This window comes from Sycon ciliatum, chromosome 2, assembly GCF_964019385.1.
Source record: "Sycon ciliatum chromosome 2, ocSycCili1.1, whole genome shotgun sequence".
NCBI classification, from domain to species: domain Eukaryota; kingdom Metazoa; phylum Porifera; class Calcarea; order Leucosolenida; family Sycettidae; genus Sycon; species Sycon ciliatum.
The window spans coordinates 14084586-14100170 of record NC_088644.1 but is presented as its reverse complement, the minus strand read 5'-3'; the positions used below and the strand labels follow the sequence as shown (position 1 = coordinate 14100170).

The 15585-nt window shown below is 51.2% G+C and overlaps 1 protein-coding gene across 2 annotated transcripts in view; it reads right to left on the bottom strand.

The window, feature by feature from the left end:
* Positions 1–15585, bottom strand: part of LOC135808859 (mucin-5AC-like) — a 34072-nt gene that overhangs the window by 10362 nt on the left and 8125 nt on the right. The window contains exons 9-18 of one of the 2 annotated variants that reach the window (XM_065322100.1): positions 10480–10661; positions 10112–10228; positions 6785–9732; positions 5794–5863; positions 5585–5607; positions 4905–4950; positions 3820–4551; positions 2300–3789; positions 1445–1532; positions 957–1034 (exon numbers count right to left, since the gene is read on the bottom strand). In XM_065322100.1, the coding sequence (XP_065178172.1) occupies positions 957–1034; positions 1445–1532; positions 2300–3789; positions 3820–4551; positions 4905–4950; positions 5585–5607; positions 5794–5863; positions 6785–9732; positions 10112–10228; positions 10480–10661 (5774 nt within the window). Of the gene's footprint in view, positions 1–956; positions 1035–1444; positions 1533–2299; positions 4552–4904; positions 4951–5584; positions 5608–5793; positions 5864–6784; positions 9733–10111; positions 10229–10479; positions 10662–15585 lie in introns of both variants that reach the window. The other variant, XM_065322099.1, reaches the window with a different exon arrangement.

Below are 15585 nucleotides of genomic sequence, written 5' to 3'. Positions count from 1 at the left end.
ATAGCGTAGTGCAGGGCTGCCACACTTGGAGGGAGAATTTTTTTAGGAAAATGGCTTGCTGTTGGGGCCCCAGAACACATTTTTAACTGTCCACACACATGCAAGCACGCGTGCATTTTACAGCTACATATACATGTACAATAGGGAGGTTTAGTCCCACGTAATCCGTGGGTACTTTACGTGTGTGTACCACGTGATACTCAGTGACCCACGTACAGACGTTTTCTGATTCACGACATACCGTGTATGGAGGCTCACCCACGTTCCGCCAGAACGTGGGTGAAAATCAGAATGGAGCGCATTGTGCGAGCTGTGAGGGTGCTCAGCTGAAGAAGTTTCCGAAGCACGAAATCAAAATATTGGATGAGCTTCTTAGGCCCGGGTAGCTTTGTCTTCAACCAGGTTTGGGCCTTTCGCTTCATGCTTCATGTTTGTTCCGTGTGACTAAACACAACATTGCAACGTGGGTTCCCTTCATCCACTTTACGTGGATCACCCACGTACGCGCTTCCGTTTCGTGGGAACTAAACCTCCCTAGTGACTGGCCAAACGCGACCTGGAAGCGCCGAATGGCCAACTGGACTAAAAAGCGCTCAAAATAAAATAATCGGTTGTCCCTCTTTGGGAAAAAAACCGGTCGGTTTGTCCGACAGGCGATCAAAAATCGGACGATTTCCGAAAAATCGGAACAAGTGGCAGCCCTGGTAGTGGGCGAGTCATTTTGAATCTAAAATAGCTAGGAAAGCAGCGGTGTTTCGAATATAAGACCATGGCTTTAAAGGCGCAGACATGCAGTATGAGTTACTCAACCTGATAGAAACGTCGTGGCAATACAATATCCTGACAGATAGCGGGTACTTATCAGGAAGCCAGGAGCTGGTAGCTCTCTGGTACACTGGGCACAATAAGTACAGCAGCCTCATGAGCAGCAAGTCTGTCAGCAGCAACACACTTACAACTGACAGTGACCATCCAAGTACGTGCTGCCAATGCTTGGAAATACTTGACACTTTGCTGCACCACACGGGTGTGATCTGCACACACACACACACACACACACACACACACACACACACACACACACACACACACACACACACACACACACACACACACACACACACACACACACACACACACATGTAACTACATATACGTCACCGAATAACACTTACTGGCTGCACAGCTACAGCTATAAACTTAGCATCTGCATCCACTAGGAAACAGCGCATAGTAGTACTGCCAGTGTCAACACTGACAACATACATGCCATTCTCATTGCATACACACACACACACACACACACACACACACACACACACACACACACACACACACACACACACACACACACACACGTGTCACCTAGTATTGGGCAAGCGGTGTCACCTGTAATAGAAAATAGATATAGATAATAGATATGTGATTAATCTAACCAAGTTACCAGAGTTAAAGACAACATGTGTGCTGGAACGACTCAGCGTGTGCGCCAGGCGTAGACCATGCCGCCGCTTGAGCATATGAATACGTGACTGAAACACACACAAAACACAAACCACATCAAAAACACGTTGGCACACACTTATCTAGCAGTTAGTGATTAAGGCAGGCAGCCTGACACTGAATGCAGGCACAGTCGCTGCTGCAGATGCTGCTCGGAGTCGGCACAACACTAGATACCGTAAAGTCTTGTATAAAAGCCGCGGCTTCTATGACTTTCTTGGTGAAATTTTGCAGGCTTCAATATGAGACAGGCTTTTATACAAGACAGGTATTTCTATGTATGTCAACACTAAAACCAGGCTTATGTGTGATTTGATGGGCCCAAAATTGCGGCTTCTATTCAAGTGCGGCTTTTATACAAGACTTTACGGTACATACAGCACACCAAGCACTTGAGAGCACACTGTCGATGGAACATACTCATTCAGAGCACACTGTAAACAGTCTACATGCTCATCGTGCAGTATTCCAATGTCTATCACCTCCTCCCCCCCCCCCCTCTCTCCCTCTCTCTCTCTCTCTCTCTCTCTCTCTCTCTCTCTCTCTCTCTCTCTCTCTCTCTCTCTCTCTCTCTCTCTCTCTCTCTCTCTCTCTCTCTCTCTCTCTCTCTCTCTCTCTCTCTGCACTTCAGGGTTACGACACCGAGGTGCTTCGGTTCATTACGTGAAGCCCTGGACGTCAAGGACAGTGCTTACAGATTTCAATGCTTGCCAATTTTGATCTGTTGGAGTTTCATTGGCAGAGACCTAAAACGTATGCACACCAAACTCAGGATCTGCCCGCATAATTTGCTTACCACAAGAGTTGTAGGTGGTGTACTAAGGACAAGGGATACGTCCTTGCCAGCGTATGAAGATTCTGCTACACGCCCCGATGCAGTAAATCCGAGATCGTAGTCACCAGTTCGCTCAGCAGTGGTCGACGATGACGATGTAGGCACTGCGCTGGTACTGATGGCAGGTGGCGAAATCAGCGGTCTGGCTACTGATCCACACGGTACCGGTGGAGACGTAACAGACTTTGTTGCTGAGCTGGATTTGCTAGTCGGTCGCGCTGCACTACTGGCAAGCGTGACAGCACATGGAGGGGTGGCCGCAATTCGCAACTTAGAAGCTGCAGTCGGGTGACGGCTGGTGTCCTGAGTCTCGGAGCAACCGTCACCTTGTGTAGTCTCTGAATCACGACTTGTGGCCAGGGACGATGAAGTGTGGCCCCTCGTAGAGGTTGCCGGGTATGGCAAGTGCCGGTTAGCCAAAGCAACGCTGGAAGTACTGCTAGTAGTACGGCGGTGATCGGCGTCAGGGCTGCTACCGACGAGCGATCGTTTGCGTTTGACATTGAGCATCTGGTAGACAGACTGTGGCGATGATTCCTGGCCCGATGGACTGTTGGTGGGACTGCTCGACGGGCTGGGTACACGCGAGGTTGACCTGGGCGCTGTGATCTTTCTGCTCGTTTCCCGCTGTCTAGTGACTTCAGCGCCGGTAGATCTCGAGGCAACAGTCGGCGTCTGCCGAGATCTAGGTTTGGGCAAGACGGAGGGCAAGCTACCTTCAATACTGTCCAGGCTTGATGAGTCTGCTTTACTACTGATGGATGCCATTGCAGTTAGTCCTCTACCTTCACCACTAACACGAGGCAGTGGTGTCTTTTTATTTGACGTGGGAGGCACGGACTGGAGAAGATGAGTTGGAAACTCACCCAGTTCAGCCGGGGGTGGAGTGGGTTCAAAGGATGAGAGGCGACCAACGGACGGTGGAGTCGAATGCTTACTGGTCGGTGCGGATAGTGTGAGATCAACAGAGGCGGGGAGAGGCGAGTCCTGGCTTGCAAGAGGTCCGTCAAGATCAACAAAAGCAACATTGGCTGGCGGAGTAGTGCACCGGCGCTTGCCAACGCCAGTACTATCGTTCTCCATGTCCACATCCACATCCACTGCCATTGCGGAGTGTGAACGGGACACGGACGGTGTTTGTGAAGAGCGGCCATTGTTACCCTTGGGTTTGCTGGTTACTGGCGGTAATACGCACACTAAATCATCATCGCTGTCATCCGATAGTGCATGACTTAGATCTACTGAGGCTGGGAAATCAACATCAGCTTCATCCTCCTCCTCCTCATCATCATCATCGATCACTGCAGCACGAGTGCTGGACCGGCGCTTCTTCCTAACTCCAATTTCTTCATCATCGGAGTCATCAGAGTCCGGGGGTGACTTTCTCTTACCGGCGGCTGTAGACAGTATCTGTGCAGGCTGACTATCAGCTGCAAGTATATCATCACCAGGCATCAGTTCATTCACCCCTGCATCACCAGGCATCAGTTCATTCACCCCTGCTCCAGAAAGATGTGCACCATAGCCAGACGTAAGTCGACCACTGGATGTTTGACTGCCCGGTGACCTGGAGCGTAAACGACGCTGCTGCAGCGAAGAAGAGGGATTGCTAGCCTCGACACACTCAGCCAGGCAAGATGCAGTAAACTGGTCAGTGTCCAGGTCCACGGGCCCTGTGTCTGCATCAGCATGTGCCTGACTGGACGGAATGGAGCGAACACCTTCTGCTGTGACTGAATGTGATTGTGTTGCACCATCCAGGGAGAGACAAGTGGCTTGCTCCAGACATGATGCGGAGAGATCATGTGCAAGGTTGTCAGGTACTGGTGATGCTACTCTCACCACACTGTGGCCACTGGCAGCAGCCAGTTCAAGGCAGGAGGCTGACAAGTCATGCTGCGGCTCCTCACCATTCACACAGACAACGTCATCTTGTTTTTGGCACGTTGTTACTGAGACCTGGCGGGATCTGGCTATCGGCTTCCGTGCAGTTGAAGAATTAGGCTTGCAAGATCTAGCGGGTGGCGGGGTTGGCTCCACAGCTTGCTGGAGACACGAGGCGGAGAGATCAGCTATCTGATTGTCCTCTGGCGCTTCCGTCGTGTTGGCAACAGGTGGGTGTGGGTCGGCCATAAGTGCCTTCTGCTGGGCGAGGGTGCACGACAGAAGCGTTGCCTTTCGCCGGCCAGCTGTGCGACGCACTGCTTGTAATGCTGGACAGGACAGATGCAAGGAACAATGCAGGAACAGTGAAGCAACATTCTTTCATTCTTACACCCCTCACCACCAGCCATACTACATGTATGCTAGGTTGCATTAGGAACAGTAAAAGTACTACACATTGGTACGTATATATGCGTACGAATGACCTGAAGGGGTTAATGACCGGTAATGTCCCATGCCGGGCCTTTCAAACGCCATTGACCTGCCGGAGAGATTCATGTAACACTGTCGCAGTGGGAAGACACCTCTAGTGATACACACACAAAGGCTTATAGAGCTCAGTGACAAAGATAACGGCTGGAAACCCCAAGCACCTGGAGAAGCACAGCCCGCCATGACTTACGAGATCCTGCTGTAAGAGATGACGAGTTGTCAGACTTTTGAATAGTCTAATACATAAAGAAGAAGAGAAGACCGAGATCAAGAATAGGAGCAAGCACCATACAACAATGTAGTATTACGTAGATAATTACACAAATACACATTGGGAGTAATCTCTGTGAATGCTACAAAGCCCCAAAGCAGTGACAGGCAGGTAAACAGTAAGATGAGTTCATTATTTGACCAACATACACAACCTTCCACTACTACACAGTAACACAGACAGGTATGCAGTGCTATGCACGCATTTGGCTAGCACGGGCTGTTCGGTAGTGCACCTGACGGCGACTGACATTTAACCGATTGCCTCCGACCAGTAGAACAAGACTGTACCGACTGCAGGTCAGATTCACCCGGGGAGCCTCTGCAGCCTACTTGCATGCTATGGGTTCACACTGATCAGAGTATGGCAGGGTAACAGGTAACTAAAATGCAGGTCAGCAAAGTCTAGGCTCACAAAACAGCCGAGTAGCTGTCAAGAGTAGTCCAGGAGATACGCTGCTGCTGCTACTGCTGCTGGGTCTGTTAAATAATCAAAGTCACGAGTGCGAATTCCACTGCACAACCCTGTGATAATAGAGATTCCAAAGTAAAAGTGTACGACTCGTAAGAGTTGTTTGTGCCTGGAAGGTCTCTACTCACGTTATCAGTGCTGGTTTCCGAGCCTGTGGGAAAGGAGACAGGAACAGAAGAACAGCATGTATTTATCTACAACTAACCATGCCGTGTCTAATGTTAGCGTAGGATCACCAAAACAAAAACACCTGCAAACAATATCTAGTTCACTTTATGTACCCACGGATGAAGACCCAAACAACAAAGCATGAGAGGTGTGCAGGCTTACTACTCACCCAAGACAGCATTGAGGAAGTCCAATTCGCCCTTCATGTCGTCAAGTTCATTTTGCATGCGAGACACATCCTGCAAAGTACAGTTCACCACATAAAATGTGCATCCTCAGTTAGCTGACTAACTATACCAACAGTCTTTCATGTAAACAACCTGATCACATGCATTGTGCATACTGGTACAGTCCAATAACTGTTACATGCGTCCAAAGCTGGTGCTGTATATCCTTGGAATCCAATAAACACGAACTCTTGAGAGGATTGCACTTGACTGCATGCCTGCATGCCCGCGAGCACACACACACACACACACACACACACACACACACACACACACACTTGCTCACTGCCATCAACTGGTCACGAGGGTCTCCCCGAGACAGGGGAGAGAGATTCAGAAGGAATCTCGGAAAGATGACTCAATTGGTTATTGAGCCACCCAGCAGCTGACACCCTCTGAAAGTAGTTCAAAGTACTAAGAAAAAAGTCATGGGCAGCTGACCCCCAGATGATTTTCTTGTGGTCTATCAAATCGTGAATTCGTATGCCTTGAAAAGTACTCAGCGGAAAATAGTAGTGTACAGTCAGACCTCGTTTATCCGGTCCTCTTTTATCCGGATCCCTCGCCATCCGGAAGAAAATCGCTGGTTACCGATTTACAGCATATGCTATGCATACATACAGTATGTGTGTTCGATTATCCGGTTCCCTCGCCTATCCGGATATTTTTGTCGAAAACGGATGTGTGCGGTTATGCGAGGTCTGACTGCATAATGCATATCGAGCTGTGTCAAACAGGACCCCCGGAAATCAGCGGTGTGTCCTTTCCCAGGTTTATACAACTCCTTGATGCACACATAAAGAGAGAAAGGTTTTCAGTCGGGGATCAAAAGACTCAAAACACAGTCACTCGGGCTATCAGAAACAAAAGAATTTTCGGCTCGGCTTTATGACGTAAAACTAGGCAAACACAGACACAACACAACCAACTTACCTGTGTAGAATAACTCTCCGAGGATGGCAATGTTTTCAATGATGCTGGAAGTGATTGCTTTCCTTTGCCGGTAGCGACAGCAGACTTTGGCTTAGCCGAGGTCGCATTACCACCAGTCATCTCATCTGTTGGTGTAACGCGAGAAGACACAGCGTCCGCAGTATCTCCGTTGCCATATCCATCTTCCACGGCAGTGGGCGGTGTTGGCGGGATCATGTCATCCTCGGTGGAGCTTTCGACTCCATCAGTATCGGTGTCGGTGGTGACATCATCTTCACAGGCTAGACCAACCACCTCTTCGTGCTGGACATCGGCATCGTCCACCGTGACATGTGCATGATCATTACAGTCACCCTGGAGCATATTATTGTGATTGTCTTGCTCCGGGGGTGGCAATGTGGAAGCCTCGGCCATCATAGCCATGGCGACCAGATCAGTATCCAACGGCTCAGTGTTTGTCAGACCGCCCACAGCATGGTCGTCCAGTTCAGTACACTCAACAATGCAGTCATCACATGTCCCTATTCCGGCAGCCGCACCACCATCACCACCATCAACACCATCAACGTCATCAGCGCAATCAACAGACGCTGAGACATCTGCGATGGGACTGGCAGCTGGCTGAGATGCAGGCCTTTCCGTGTGCAACATACTGGAACCATCATCAGCTGACGTGAGCATCACAGCAGAGATCGATGTTTGTTCTGACTGGGCATCCTCATGAATAAGGGTGTCGTTGCAAGAGAGAAGTTTGGTGCTCATCGTTTCATCCAAATCTGTCACCGATTTCTCAGGTTCGCTTACTGGCATTGTCTGTTTGAAGGATGGGCACTGTTCGGTAGTTATCGCCTTCAGTGAGTCCAGACCTGATCTCACGTCGGTTTCTTCCTGCCGTGAACTGGCTAACATAAAGATCTCGGAGAGCTCTTGGACTTCGTCAGCCAAACGAGACACACTGGCAGGCAGCGATGTCATAGATGACGGTAGCTCATGTGTGATCAATGTGGTTGTTGTGGGATGGGGCTTACCAGCCGAAAGCGATTGCTGTGATGTCTCTGCCGCTACAGCATCATTTTGCTCTGCTGCTTTGCCATCACCTGCCTTTTCGACACAGGAAGCTGTCTGCGAGTCACGGGGCGTGATTTTCTGTGAAGGATGCTGTGAATTCTCGGCATTGGTCGATGCAGGGGGACTGCTCTCTACTTGCAGTCCACCATCGCCACTCATATTCGTACAGGCATACTCCAATAGAGATGATGACAGGTTGTGCTCTTCCTCTGTGTTACTGCCCTCATCATCTACAGGCACACGGCTAGGAGAAGCGTGGTTGCCACGGGAGGACTCGGTCACTGTGTCATTGCTAGCTGTAGCAGGACTAACACTGGGCTGTAACTGCACAGAGTCTTCAATAGATTGATGATTGACAGTGTCGGCAGTTTCAGCCGTGCTGCTTCTATTCTCCTGTGGTGTGGTTTCACACACAATCTGCCCAGCAGCACTGGCCGGAACAACACTGTCCTGAACAACAGTGGCCTGGACAGTACTGTCCTGAACAGCAGTGGCCTGAGCAGCACTCGTCTGGATAGCATTGTCCTGAACAGCACTGTCTTGAAGAGCACTGATCTGTACAGCACTGGCCTGAACAGCACTAGCCTGGACAGTATTGGTCTCAACAGCATTGGTCTGGACAGCACTGGCCTGAGCAGCACTGGTCTGAGCAGCACTCGTCTGGACAGTACTGGTCTCAACAGCACTGGCCGGACCAGCACTCGTCGGGAAGGCACTAGCCTGACCGTCAATTGCCTGAAGAGCAGCCGGCTCACTGACCGCCTGCGTCTCATTTGTATCGCCGGTGCTACTGCGAGTTCTTGGTCGCCGTGGAATTGGACGACAGGACTGGGGTGAGTCGTCTGGGTCCTCAAAGATGCCCTTGGACACGGTCACAATGTTCATGCTCTGTGTGCACTGGTAACAATCACCGCACTCAGCTGGTGATAATCCACACAAACTGCAAATGTCAAACGGAGAAACGCTGCGAGATGACGGATTGCGGCTGGCATTCGATGCCGCGCCTTGACTCGTGCGCTGAGAGTTGCGTTGTGACGGTTCAGGTTGGCGAGATTGCGACGATGGGCGTGATGTTGCCTTCTTCTGGGGTGTGTCTTGATGTACCAGTGGTTCAGCAATGGCTGCTTCACACACCGGTGCTTCAGGCAGAGATGGCAACGTAGGTAAACGGGATGGTGGACTGCGAGAAGACTCCCCAGGGCTGGCTGTAACTGATCGCTCACTGTCGCTGGATACAAGAGCACGGCGCAGCGCACGCTGCACACCAGATGCGTTCAGTGACGGAGTTGATGGTGCCACGCCGGACATGACAAATCCAGGCGGTGAGAATTCGTACGTTTGCGGCTCGTCACCTCGGCTATCGCTCGCATCAGCAGCAGCAGAATGAGTCGCACTATGGCCATCGGTGGGCAACCCAGCTTGTTTCTCAGAGGTCTGTTCTTGGCTAACGCCGTGACATGAGCTGTGCTGTTCTTGGCTGATTGGTGACATAGTTGAACCAGGTGGGTTCTCCGACGCTGGAGCTACATCTGCAGTATGAGGCACAGATGCATGGAATGGACTCGTTGCCTCCAGTGAAGAAAGCTCTGGGTTCAGATTGCTTGTCTTTTGTAGCTCTGCTTCAGGTGTGACAGGGTCCGCTTCAACCTGCTCAGCGTCCGCTACTTCCGCACTGACATCAACAGGTGGCTCTTTCACAGCTGATCTTGGTTCACTTCTCTCCAGTGCTGGACTTGTGGTCGCGGACACGGCGGTGGACGATGGGCGGTTAATTCGTCGGCGACTCGCTCTGCTGCTAGTCGATGCTGACGAGGCACTGCCTTCTTGACTGTCAGGTTTGTTTCGACTAGAGCGACGCGTGTTAGAGCTCGGCATGTCATCTGCAACACGCAACAAGATCAGAACAGTGCAAGTGCACAGCTAACATCGAAACATCTTTCCTTGGATACTCCCCCCCCCCAACACACATACATACATCGAAGACCACAAGCCTATGAACAAAGCTGAGGTATAAGAAATGTGCTTGTCGTGCCGAGGGGTTGTTACTACAAAGATCTGCAAGAGGAGCGTCGATGAGAATCCACTGTGCAACACACAGAGTACTATGACATAACATACTGGCTGCACTTCTCATCAGAGTGCCATACCCGCACACCACAACTATGGCAAGGCAACAACAGCCAACCGATCACATTCTCCCATCACTACGCAGAATATACAACACCCAGGGGCTGAGGGCCCAGCCTGAACAGAACTTACCATCATCCATTGCAGATGCCTGCATGGCAAGCAACACTGGGCAGGCGGTCAAGTGACGCATCCAACTCCGAACTCCCACTGCTTTGCCGCAGTACTCACACGTCGACGGAACTTGACCTGAAGGAAAACAACACGAAGCAAAGTTAGCGATTGTGCTGGATGACTGTCAAATTTACACAGACCAGAGAACGCACTCATAAAAGAAAGGAGAGCAGAGTGCAAACAGTGTGGTGGAGAGTTCAAAGTCGGAGAACACAAACTCTAGACACTCGATGCGAAAGTTGTGTCTCGCTAATGATACCTAGCATGAATCCTTGATCACAAGAAAATATCTAAATCGACAATGCAACCAGTGAGTGGAAACTGACCTCGCTTCGCTTTCCCAGCGGATTGTGTCAGCCTGTTGTCGAGTGGTGTGTTCACGGAGATGGGTTGAAGAGCTGACAGTGTGTTCGATGTGGACACTGCAGCGCTTGATGTGACGTCACCAGAACTAGGCACATTTGATGTACTAGCTTGGGTAGAGAGCGAACGGGCACGTCGAGACTCCCTAAGACAGAGATGAAACCATGAATACAGAGACATGTTATGAACTGCTATGTTAGGTGCCTTATGACTCTTGTTTCACAATGTATGTTGCTATGCATGCTGTATACACGCTCACCCATGCGCGCGCCTCCGGTTTATGTGTACACCTCTCATGTCGTGCATGTGTCTAGCCGCGTACAGTTCACTTCTTCCTTTAGGCCCGATTAGGGCTAGCTGCTGTCTGGTCGCAGTGACCTTGCTTAGCTGCGCTGCATATGTTATGTCGCCGGAAGGGCGCGACTGGACCACGGTCCGATTGACCAACCGTGCTGCACGAATGGTTTGGTTCGGTTTAGCTTTACTGCTACATGATAGATAGGATCTGCATTCATGTTGCAACAACCATGGGACTAGTGATGCGTACCTTCCATTGTTTTTGCCGCCTTTCAGTTTGCTTAGTTTGTCAGCTAACGCAGTAGCTGGACTTCTTTCTAATATTGCACGCCCGTCTTTCTGTAGTTCAGTCGATCTTTAGTGCAGTGTGCTTCAGTCTGGTTCTATGTCTTTCCCAACTCTCTTGTAAATATAACTCATTAAAGATAACGACTCGAGTCTCCGGATTTCTGTGGGTTAGCGAAGTGAAATTCTAACGAATTCTGTGTCAAAACCGGCAAATGACTGCACATGTACATGTACATATCGTTTTGCACATAACGACTTCAAATGTTAACGATTCTTTCAAATTCGTTAACTCCTTAACCCTTTGAGAGCCGCCCCATACTTGAATGCGTCGTAAACGACGCATTCAAATGCAAAACTTCAAAAGATCGTAACTCAGTCCAATCTCGCTCAAATCCAGTGATTGAAATATCCAGGGCGAAGAGAAAACTCTCACCTGTCGGGAGAAACAATCCGTGAAGCGCTGCGAGAAACGGTTCCTGAGATAAATCACTCGTAAGTTGAGCCGCGATCGCGGCAATTTCAAAAGCGCGCAGTACGACATTAGTATTGAGAATATTGAGACTTTTCGTCACGCTGGTTTACTCGAATTTGCACAGGTTTCACTGTTGATATTGTCAAGAGTACACAGCGAAAAATTTGGAACTCCATGATCGAGTAAAATGAAATATCTGGAGCGGGACGCAATTGGACGCATTTTGGGGCATTTTTCGTACTGTCGCTGCGATCTAGCGCTGGATAGACGGTGTGCTGGCTATCATGATCGACCTCATTCTCTTCCTCTCGCGGAGACCTTTCCAGGAAGCCCTAGATTGTGAGGATTGAGTGAGTAGAACTGAAGCTATGATCCAAGGAACACGAAAAAATGCAGAATTTTGAAATTTTCCTGTGGCTCTTAAAGGGTTAAAATTTAATGTTCGTTTTAATAATAGATTACCAATAATATTTTCAAAACAAAAAGTTTTCGTTTGTGGGTGGGTGGGTTTGATGGAGTTTCGTTTTGAAAATAATTATTGAACGCAGATGGAGAATGCCTAGTTATCTCTGGGTGTCGAAAATTGACATCAATATTTTATTGGAATTCGTTTTACCTGCAGAAAAGGTGGGTGGTGTTGCGTTACTGCAACAGCACTAAGGGTAAATGCCCATGCACACTCTCTCAGTCCAACACAACCATCACACTCCGGTAGGAATTACAAACTATACTTGATGAAGACAGAAGGAGAAGTGGAGAACACAGGGAACAGAGTAGGCATGTAAACAGCACAGGCACGCAACAGTTACCGCTGGTGCATGTGCGTACGCAAAGGTGTGAAATAGGAAGCGGGGTCAAATTACATATGGATGCACCATGCCAAATATATAGGCACAGGTAGGTGACTGTACATCTCCCCCGAAAAAAAATGCGAACGGAGGGACACGAGAAAGTGTGGAGCAAAGGAGAGAGGGAAAGGAACGAGAGCAGGTCTGGAGCGGGTACCAGAGTGAGCATTACTCAGAATGATAGAGAGAAAAAAAAATGAAAAGAACACAGTCATAGTTCAACTGGAACACACGGAGTAAACAGTGTTACTGTGTTCAGGTATTGGCAGCATAGCGTTGCGGCGCATGGCGAACACGGCTGGATGGTGGTCTGCGACCGGGTGGCAGAGGCTTAGCAACTCTAGGAGACTGCGGCACAGGCAGAAGAGGTGGCAGAGTAGAGTTAGCTGGTGGTTGCAGGGCAACATGCACAGGAGCAGGAACACCATACTCAACCTCATACATGGGCTCAATGGAGGAGGGTGAGCGGGAGGGATCAGGGCGTTTGGCTGACGCGGATGGCGTGGATGGCAACGCACGCACGTGGCGACGATTTCGGCGGACAGATGACCCAGGAGTGAGGTCGATCGTGTAAGAGCGTTCGGACAGGCGGTTCTGGACGTGTCCAGTTTTGTCCATATCGGGGACATACACAGGAGCACCAGGGGCGAGAACAGGCAGCAGTCGAGCACGGTGGCGTTCATTGTAGCGATCAGCCTGCCGAGACCTGGAAGATACTTCCTTGTCGGCAAGGGCGGTCAAATCGGGCCAGGCTGGAGCAGGGAGGGGTCCTGGTAGCCGGGAGCGGATTTGGCGGCCAAACAACAGCTGTGACGGTGAATAACCGTTGGCCAATGGCGTAGACCGGTACGCCAAGAGAGCGGAAGGCAAGTCGTCGTTCTTCAGAAGGAGCTGCTTGGCTGTCTGAACGGCACGTTCTGCAGCGCCGTTGCTTTGGGCGAAGCGAGGACTTGACGTGCGATGGGCAAACCCAAGCTCGGCAGCAAATGCACGGAAGCTGGCACTAGCAAATTGTGGACCGTTGTCAGACACTAGCGTGTGTGGAATACCATGGGTAGAAAACACGGCATGGAGAGAGGCAATCACAGCGGCAGACGTAGTAGTGGTAAGTTGTTTGACTTCGATGTAGCGCGAGAAATAGTCGACAACAACTAGGTAAGTGGATCCTTTGGCTGCACACAGATCACACGCGATCTTTGACCATGGAAGAGATGGGAACTCGGACGAGATGAGCGGCTCGGCTGGGTTAGGACGGGCCTTGGCACAGGTGGCACAAGACATCACATACGACTCAATGTCCGTAGACATACCAGGCCACCACATCACAGCACGCGCACGAGCACGACACTTACCAACGCCTTGGTGACCCTCGTGAGCACTGGCAAGGGCGGCGTTGCGCTGGGATGCAGGGATGATGACACGTTGGCCACGGAATACGAGACCATCAGCAGTTGAGAGCTCATCGCGAACAGCGAAGTACGGGCGGAGGCTAGCGGGGACCGAGGTGGGCTTGGCTGGCCACCCGTTGAGGATGAGGGCACGGAGGCGACACATGTCGGCATCAGCGTTGGTCGCGTTCCGAACGTCGACCAAGAGCGGGTCGGTGGAGCAATGCGATGTGACGGCAGACACATGCAGCTGTACTTCATCAGCAAGATCACTAGTAGGCGAGGACTCTTGCGGAGCACGGGATAGGGTGTCGGCAATGACGAGTGACTTGCCGGGCACGTGGATAGCGGTTGGGTTGTACCTCATCAGTCGCATCAGGAGTCTCTGGCATCGCAGAGGAGAGCGGGCGAGATCAGCGGAGTTGATGAGAGGCACGAGAGGCTTGTGGTCAGTCTCGACTGTGAACTGAGGACCGCCGTAGATGTAGTGGTGGAAATGCTCGCATGCCCAAACGATGGCGAGACACTCTTTCTCAATCTGGGCATAGCGCTGCTCGGTAGGAGATAGAGAGCGGGACGCATAGGCAACAGGGCGCCAGCGGGAGCCATCAGGCTGCAGGAGGACAGCACCCAGTCCGTAGCTACTGGCATCAGCACTAATACGGACGGGCTGGTCGGGCGAGAACAGTGCCAAGCAGGGAGCAGTAGTAGCGAGTTCCTTGAGGCGACAGAAGGCAGTTTCTTGCTGGGTGTCCCACTGCCAGGCGGTGTCGGCCTTCAGGAGAGCACGGAGCGGGGCACTGACATTGGCCATATCTGGCACAAACTTCGACAGAAACGTGAACATACCCAGAGCACGGCGTAACTCGGGCACATTGGTCGGTGACTTCAGAGCTTGGATGGCAGACACCTTGGCTGGGTCTGGGCGGACACCGTCAGCACCGATGAGGTGACCCAGGAACGTCAGGGACTTCATACGGAGGCGACTCTTGGCGGGGTTGAGGAGTACGCCTGCAGAAGCGAGAGCTGCGTGGACAGCAGTGAGGGCAGCATCGTGCTCAGCTAGAGTGGCACCGAACACGAGGATGTCATCCATGAAGACGACCACGTTGGGAATGTGCCCAACGATTTCCAGTAGGCGACGCTGGAAAACCTCTGGCGCACTGGTGATACCAAAGGGTAGACGGTTGAAGTGAAACCGGCCAAACGGTGTCATGAACGTAGTGAGTGACGCACTGTCGTCAGCAAGTGGCACTTGCCAGAACCCAGACGCCGTGTCAAGCGACGAGAAGACCTTGGCTCCGGACAGCTTGCCCAGGGTGTCTTCAATGGTCGGCAGAGTGAAGTGTGAGCGCTTCACGGACTGGTTCAGGCGTTTGAGATCCACGCAGATGCGGACGGAGCCATTCTTCTTGAGCACGGGCACCATGGGCGCGCACCAGTCGGTCGGATCAGTGACTGGAGAGATGACTCCCATCTGGACCATCCGGTCAAGTTCGGTCTTGACCTTAGCTTGCAGGTGGATGGGAACTCTTCGTGCGGTCTGGCAGTGATATGGTTGGGCATTGTCTTGCAGCTCGATGGTAGCTGCAGGACCGGACATGCGACCAATGGCAGGAGGAGCGGACGGAGGGCTTGCGGATGCCTCGGATACATCGCAAGACAGGAGGTTCAGGTCCTGGCACACACTGCGGCTCAGGAGGTTGCTGGGGCCATCAACAACAATAACACGGAACGTGACGTTGCGGTCCTTCCAGGAGCTGGCAGCAACAAATG